The following is an 8450-nucleotide window of genomic DNA, read 5'->3' as shown; positions in this document are numbered from 1 at the left end:
TCATCACTCATCAGGCACCACTTTAGGTACCATAATAATTTTACACTACATATTCTACCGATATTAATTAATTGTTTTACCCATTTAGTTTATCATACAGAATTAATTAACAAGAACCATAATTGCAGTTATCTACAACAGCTATTTTTACTAATAATAGTAATAATAAGCGAATGGGACTAGAAGATTTATTTTATTGGATACCTCTTGCGTATTGTTAGTTGCTGCTTAAAATTTTCTGTGGTTAAAATGATATTCAAAATTATCTCTTCCACTGTTAAATCCGTGTACAGAGTGGCTTGTATCAAACTCGTAGATAATAAGCTTAAGTAAGTTTTGATGTTAGAATGATAAATTTGAATAAATTTAGTACCCATCGATGAATAAATATATTTACAATTTAAGATTGGTCCCCGGCGCTTTAATTGGAGCAGGCTTTTCATATTATGGCGTAGCTGCCAAGTCATTGGATTTCGATAATTTTATGGCAGATCCCGTGACGGATAAACTAGCGCTAGAAAGTTCACCTGAAGATATGAGGACTATAATGGAACTTATGATAATGAAAATTCAGGTATGTTAAAAAGCTAATATATACTATTTCATCAGTTTTGAATACCTAGTAGTAATTTGATTTTAGGCTGATTTTTGTCAAGCTCTAGAAGGGGAAGAGCCGTCTCAAAAGTTCATAGTAGACCGGTGGTTAAGAGCTGAAGGCGGTGGTGGAATAACGTGTGTAATGCAGGATGGAGAAGTTTTTGAAAAAGCTGGAGTCAATATATCTGTAGTTCACGGACATTTACCTCCTGGCGCTATTGCCCAGATGAGAGCTAGGTAAAATTCTAGTATTTTAATAATCTTACAATATTTAAATTTTGTGTGACTCAGAGGTAAAAATTTCAAAGACGAGCAAATTCTTCCATTCTTTGCAGCAGGCATCAGTGCAGTTATACATCCCCGTAATCCATATGTGCCTACAATACATTTTAATTATAGATATTTTGAAGTTGTTCAATCTGATAATACAACACAGGTAAACTTATGGCATTGATATTTAATGTTTTGAGTGTTAGTAGATGCTGTAGGTCAATAATACTAATATAATTGACGTGTTGATATATTATAGTGGTGGTTTGGTGGTGGAACAGACTTAACCCCATATTATCTAAATGAGAATGATGCAGTACATTTTCACAGTACTTTAAAAAATGCTTGTGACCAGCACAACAAAGAGTATTATCCAAAATTTAAACGCTGGTGTGATGATTATTTTAATATACCCCATCGAGGTGAGCGCAGAGGAATCGGTGGTATTTTTTTTGATGACTTAGACTCTCCGTCTCAAAAAGATGTACTCTCTTTTGTAAAAAGTTGTGCTCAAGCTGTTATACCTTCATACATACCGCTAGGTAATATATAATTTAAGAGTTAACATATCATTTTTATTTACTGATTTACATTTTTTTTTTTTACTGAAATCCTATGTATATTTCAGTGAAAAATCATAAAAATGATCGTTATGGAGAACACGAGAGAGAATGGCAACTCTTAAGAAGAGGACGTTATGTTGAGTTCAATTTGATTTATGATAGGGGCACAAAATTTGGGTTGTACACTCCAGGAGCTCGTTATGAAAGTATACTCATGTCACTCCCTCTGACTGCAGTAAGTTGTTATAAAACTCTAATTAATATCTCTTATCTCTCTTATCTTATCAGATAAATCAGCTGTTATTTTTCGTTATGATAACCGGTGTCTGTGTCGTTTTTCCGTGTGTGTGCCATAGCAAAGACATAAAAATGTCAAAAATATTTATCATCAATACGTGGAAAAAGCCTATAGTGGGTTAAGCGGCAGTGTGTAGCGTCCCTCTCTAGCAATAAGTTAACTGCCTCTTCAATGATTATGAAACTCCCTCCTTAAAGGCTGTTCATTTAGAAAAGAATTTTTGTGCAAGCATCTAATTACAGACAGTTTATTGTGTTTTCATAAAAACAAAATTAAGTTATTTATGTAAAAATGTTTTCAGTTTTATCATTTATCTTGCGCACACAATTCTATTAATTCCCTTAAATGTATAACATGCATGATATAAATTATAATACTTAAATGTATTATCTTGAGTACTAAAAGACTTGCTCAATTTGTTATTTATGTAAAGAACTCAAATTTAATTTGTAATTTTAGAACTGGAAATATATGCACAAACCTAGCCCCCAGAGCAGAGAAGGAAAACTTACAGAAATCTTAAAAAACCCAAAAGACTGGATACAAATTTAAATAAATGTGATTTTGTTTAAATACTTATTGTTGTTTACGTATTTCCATACAGAGATTTATTATGTTGCCAAATAATTTTTAATAATAAGTATTTAATTTTACTAAATTGTTAATAATAATTATTTTTCTATTAAAGTATTATTGCATAGATTTTATTGGTATTAATAGTATATGAAAATTGTTATATTATACAGTTTATTTTTAGTAATCATTTGGGAAACATGCAAAAAAAAATGTAATTTAGTCAATTGGAATTGTAACATAGTTCAAATTTAAACCTAAAATACTGTATTTTACAAAATTTAGTAAAGGACTTTTGAATTATAAAAATATACATATTTAATTACTATTATTATATAATAATGGTATTTCATTTATATTTTTTTATACATCATTATGATTTTTAAATGAAAATATATACTTGTTATATTATACATATTATATAGATTTTTTTTATTATATTGATTTTAGTCTACAAACAAATCATTAAAAATATCATCATCGACAGGATTCATTTCTGTATTTATATCAGTAATTTTTTCATCAGTGTCAGCGAACAAATCATCGATGCGATCACAAATTCCAAGGTTTGTATTCTCATGACCAGCACTACATTTTAGCACATGATCCAAAACAAGGTTATCGCAAACTATTGTGTTACTAATGTTTTTATCGAAACAGTCCCGCACACTTATAGACTGTGTAGTTCTTCCTTTATGTTCCAACCACTTAGAGAATAAATAAATTATATCTTCATCCCCTGTAACATAATTATTATTATTGTTTTACCAAAGGAGGAAATTGATTTTTCAAAACTTAAACGATAGCTTGTGTTCTATAAGTTGAATTTGTACTTCACCTGGATTGTATTTAAGTGCTTTATTATAAGTAGCTTCACATTCATCTTCGCGATCTACAAGTCTACTCAAAACTGTTGCTTTAAGTAGCAATACCTTGCCCATAAGAACTCGACGAAATGTTTTTACATTTTCTTCGTCTTCATTACTTATACTTGAATATCCGCTATCAATTTTGGTATACAAACAATTGAACGATCTAAATTGTATAAGTTATAAAAAAAAACATTAAAATATGAGGAATTAATTTGAAAATTGTTCGACCTACTTATTTAAAGCGTTCAAAATGGTATCAGATTCTTGAAAAATTCCTGTCTCGGCTAATAACAGAGCGCCTACTACATTGAAATCATAGCTATTCAGTTCATTTGCCCAAAATGAATCGCTCTTCCACATACCAAAACCGCAGTCATATTCTTCAATTAAACTATGACATAATGTGAATGCTTTGCTCATTTCATGAGCTTTTAAAAAAGCTACAGCTGCCTCACATCTAAGCATGAAATTTGAAGGCATTGGTACAAGTTCAGATTGGTATGCATCATTAGCAGCATCTAATTTAATTAGATTTTCAAAATCTAATATTGCTAATTTATATTTCTGTAAAGAAGTTATTTTATTACTTTATACAAATTATAATAATGAGATATAATATTTACAATAATAATACTCACACTAAGGTTATATTTCTTCTTGGCTGCTAAGTATAGGAGTTGTCTTCTAGTTAAATCAGGCTGAGGATGGATAGTTAACAGAACTCTGGTTGAGTAGCTAATAGCATGAGTATTACTATTATCTTCCGCATCTAATTCTCCCTATAATATTATTTTGAAAATTATTTTTTCAAAAAACATGTTTTATAAATTATACCTGAATGATTTGATCTAGTACTAGAATTTGAGTTAACTTCACACTGTTGTATTCATAATGCTGCGACATATAAAAAGCCATTGCTCTATTATACTTTGAATCTTTCAACTTTTCAAAAGTACTAATAGCCATATCACTCTTTTCTGATTTGGAGTAATTTCTGCCAAGTAATATATAATACCTAGATCTGATAAATTCATCCATTGAACAATTAGTCATTTGTGCTAAATAATAAAATGAATCTTCATATTTTTCCAAATTAAAATTTGCAAAAGCCTGTAAATAGCATTGCAAGCAGAATATTTGATCTTTTATGTCTGTATATTGATCGACAGTACTTAGTACGCTTAATGCTTGTTTATGTTGGCGTTCCAATGTATATCCAATACACAGAGACACATGTGCGGTGATAATAACTGTGTTAATATGATCAATACTAAGAAACGAATTGATTGGCGATAGACCAAATTTAAAACAATTAAAAACTATATTGGATTTTTTATGTTTTAATGTCGTGATAATAGTATTTACTTTATCTAAAATTTCAGAAATAAAATCCATAAAAAGTGTTACATATGTTTGCCGACACAGAAAGACTTGCATCAAAATTTGTGAAACTTCCAAACATTGGATGACCAATATTGGTTCCAAACAAAGGAACATATTGGATAAATGTTCTAGGCTCTTTAAAATATTTTCCTCTTCACCAACATGAGAGCTTAAATTGATGATGTTTTTATCAAGTTCTTGTAACACTAAAAACAAAATTTTTTTATACAATAATAAAACTTACGTACCATCATACAAACACTGAAAACTTTTTTTTTATTATTATTGATTGCTTCAGTCAATAGTTAGCTTATATGTTAAGGATTTGCCATTTTATACTTAAGGTGTTTTGTCTGAAATTAGAAATATGTGAGGTAGCAACATAATATGGGTCGTCGCTAAAATTCTGAGTCATCACCTATATAGGATAAAGCCATAACGAACACAGCTTAACCTCAGGTGCCATGCGTCAAATCAAAATGTATAACTTAATAATGTATACTTTCATTAGCTTGATGAATCAATAAAACAAGCCAAATTATTCCTCTAAAAAGATATATATTTCAATTCTTTTCATTTGCGTATAATTTCCCCATACTTGCGTTATACACAACTATCCACCCACCTTTGCTTTTCTATTCCTTATATAATTATAATACATCTATACATTATATAGTCAATGTTATTAATATATGTATAGTAAATTAAGTAATGAGTATTAAAATAGTATAATTATTTTGATAACATAAAACACTTTTGGTATAGTTATCACTTAAAATAAAATCATATATACCTTGAAGTAAACAATCATTAACCAATGTAATAACTTCACTATAACAATAATCAATAATTTCAGCTGGTTTAAGCCAATACCAGTACAATGTGTTATACATAAAATTAATTCGTAGGTATATAGGTATGTGTTGTTCAAATAAATGAAGTTTAGAAAAGTTAATGAGTTCTGTCATTTTGCTTACATAGTCCTCACTAATTGTGGGTAAAATTCTCTAAAGTAAGAAAAAAATGTATTAAATTGATGTAAAAGTAATTATAATTTTAATACTTACTAAGCAATTACATAAGAGCAAATTATTCTTTAATATTAAAAATGTAATTTCATCTTCGAGTTTGATGTTTTTCAAATTTACATTCAAATACCAATAGTCCACTGCCTGTTGAAGATGAATACAACATTCAGTAAATCGGCCAGCATTGAATAATTTGTTAGCTGAATTCATAACTTCCGTTGTATCCATATTTTGTGATTTTTCTTTGAATATTTAACCGAATATCTACATAAAAAATAACTATTTGACTAAAAACCATGTATATAATTTATTTACAAGAAAATAAATCATAATATTTAATATTAAATTATAAATGCCTAATAATTATTACGAAAAACTAACGAGTATAAATAAAAAATTCAAAAAAACACAGCTTAAATAATTTGAAAATAATCACTGATCAGTTATCACTATCAGATTAACCGGTTAATGGCGGGCTGTCGGCCATGATGATAGATTATATATAATCATGCTGTCAGCATTGGTTGGTATTATGGCTTTCGTGTAACCATATACCAAGGTCTATACGGTTAATCGTTTTACCCGGCGAAATCGGCAAGCCGCTCAGGACACCCAAGCTGTGGGCCTGGACGTGGACTGTAGCTGTTGCCTGTTAGGTTTGCCTCAAATAGTCAAATCACCCATTGCTCTTCTAGGCTCAGCTTAGCTTCCTCCTATAATCTACATGATATAACAAAGGAGTCGAGTCTACATAATACATACTCATCATCCTACCATCCTAAGTAGTCCTAAGTAGCCAAGAAATGTTGTCTGACTTTTTGGTCTTAAACGTCAAAAAAAACAAACCGCATGCTCTTTTTTTTGTGCTTTTATTTTAACAATAATTAAATTTTTTTTGTGATTTATAGTATAGATATATAGTTTATCTCATCAATCAAGGCACACTCTACCCCGAATACATTTTCATATAAATTACTCACTTCTTATTAAAATGGAACTTTGGGAGTACAGATAATTGTATTGGATTACCTCAATATGTTGAGCACTGAGGTATTAGTTTTCCTGAAAAATGTGTAGTAGATTTACAAAATTAAATACCAAGAGTAGATAGGTAGTAGAATACCTAAATAGTATGCTAGGTACCAGTGGCGTAAAAACAGACATTTTTTTTGCGCCTTATATTACACGTTAACGTGTATAGTAAGCCGTACGAGAACGTGCTAAAATAGAAAGTCCTCAGCCCGCTCTGCACCCACGGTAATTACGCCACTGCTAGGTACATACATAATTGAAGTAAAATAGTCCAATTACTACAAATAAATTGTATTTTATAGTTATTATTTACATATTAATGATTGATTTGTAGTGAATGCTTTATGCTTTAAATCATCATGAAATAAAAATTATAGTTGAGCAAATGATTGTAGAAACGACACGAGACACTTTTTTATGGACCGAGTTTTTGGTAGAAATTCATTCTAACAATGGGTTTCTATTAATTTTTATAAATTATCCAAGTTTTAAAAAATTGACTAGTGTCGTTTCTGCATTCATCTATTCAGTAAAAATATACCACGGGCGACCATTGAAAAATGAGAAAAGACCTGTTTTTGACTTTTCTTTACATAAATAAATTTAACATTGAGGTAACTCTAGCAGGATAATTATACATAATGATGTACAATTGATAAACACGTGGCATAATAAAATGATGAACAAAACAAAATTTAATATGTACACCCTTGGTAAATACTGTATTCTTACATATATTACACTAAAACTTTACCAACTGTTTAATTAAATTGTTGTTATAACAAAAATTGTTCTTTAAAAAATTATAACATTAAATTAATTTTTAAGTTAAAATTTTAATAACATCCAAATACTTAGAGTAGTAAATACTAAGTAATTTAAGAGTAATTAATTACACATTTTAATATCACATGATTTCTTACATCATCGAGTCAGTCTCTTAAGTATTAAGTGTGTTACTTTTATTATTTTATCAATTTTATCATTATTATGATTGTTTTGATGATGTGAACTTGTTTCGAAAAGGAACATATCAACTCTTAGATTCAAAAATAATATTCTAATGCAAAATATTTAATTTTCTTTGTTTAAGGTTTTTGAATAGTTTATAATAGATCATCATTTAATTAAAATGAAAAAAATTATATTATTGCATGCAACTTTAGTTATTGGCTTATAATATTAAATAATTACATAAAATTATAAATATAAACTCAGTCTTTAATTACAAGTAACAAGAAAAAATAACAAGTTCTATTAATACTTATTTTTAAATATTATTCATAATTATATACTAGGAGTTCATAACATGGTTATTATTGACCATTGAAAAAAATTGTACTTTATATTTTTAGTAAATAATAATAAGCATTTACTAAAAAATTATTTTTGTACATTAAAAGATTTACCTACATAGAAATTACATCAAAAAATCTAATACAAAATTGCTCAATTAATTTAAAATGTAACTCGGCAAATTATATTTATAAGATTTAAATTATTATTATATTTTTTATATGGAATTGGATTGATTTACCTTGCATTAAATAGTTTTAGTTTAAAAAAAAATTAAAATTAAATAACAATAACAATAAAACTTAGATACTTAAATTAAATAGTTAAATACCTATGATTCAAATATTGCACATTTTCTTGCTATAAGCAAAACATATTCTTCCTCATTATATCTATCTTGAATACAATTGTCTAGAAACTAGATTTAATAACATAAACTGTTTTATCTAACTTTAATACAATAGTCTAGAAACTAGATTTTATAACATGAACTGTTTTTATAAGCAAGTAAATTAAATAACTTCTTTGATGTAATAAT

At 28.2% G+C, this 8450-nt stretch overlaps 2 protein-coding genes across 4 annotated transcripts; one reads left to right on the top strand and one right to left on the bottom strand.

Moving 5' to 3' along the window:
- On the top strand, positions 1–2540 carry LOC126846252 (oxygen-dependent coproporphyrinogen-III oxidase). Of its 2 annotated transcripts, XM_050585530.1 has the most exons (8): positions 2–26; positions 89–329; positions 406–574; positions 641–834; positions 889–1033; positions 1127–1409; positions 1496–1665; positions 2188–2540. In XM_050585530.1, the coding sequence occupies exons 2-8, from the start codon at positions 250–252 to the stop codon at positions 2278–2280; spliced, it is 1134 nt and encodes a 377-aa protein (XP_050441487.1). In that variant the 5' UTR covers positions 2–26; positions 89–249; the 3' UTR covers positions 2281–2540. The 2 variants fall into 2 exon arrangements, with proteins under 2 accessions (XP_050441486.1, XP_050441487.1); XM_050585529.1 differs by having other exon boundaries at positions 1–329.
- A 169-nt stretch (positions 2541–2709) lies between these two features.
- LOC126846251 (uncharacterized) lies at positions 2710–8367 on the bottom strand. Of its 2 annotated transcripts, XM_050585527.1 has the most exons (9): positions 8244–8367; positions 6565–6646; positions 5624–5848; positions 5350–5563; positions 4008–4762; positions 3812–3952; positions 3406–3737; positions 3140–3336; positions 2710–3040 (listed from the first exon to the last, which is right to left on the bottom strand). In XM_050585527.1, the coding sequence occupies exons 3-9, from the start codon at positions 5810–5812 to the stop codon at positions 2748–2750; spliced, it is 2121 nt and encodes a 706-aa protein (XP_050441484.1). In that variant the 5' UTR covers positions 5813–5848; positions 6565–6646; positions 8244–8367; the 3' UTR covers positions 2710–2747. The 2 variants fall into 2 exon arrangements, with proteins under 2 accessions (XP_050441484.1, XP_050441485.1); XM_050585528.1 differs by lacking the exons at positions 6565–6646; positions 8244–8367 and adding an exon at positions 5966–5988.
- Between the last annotated feature and the right edge of the window lie 83 nt (positions 8368–8450).

Source organism: Adelges cooleyi, unplaced genomic scaffold, assembly GCF_023614345.1.
Source record: "Adelges cooleyi isolate 19-005CV unplaced genomic scaffold, UGA_ACOO_1.1 ACOO_flye_CR_arks_rails_tigmint_CR_PRNA_9, whole genome shotgun sequence".
NCBI classification, from domain to species: domain Eukaryota; kingdom Metazoa; phylum Arthropoda; class Insecta; order Hemiptera; family Adelgidae; genus Adelges; species Adelges cooleyi.
This window is presented reverse-complemented; position numbering and strand designations above follow the sequence as displayed.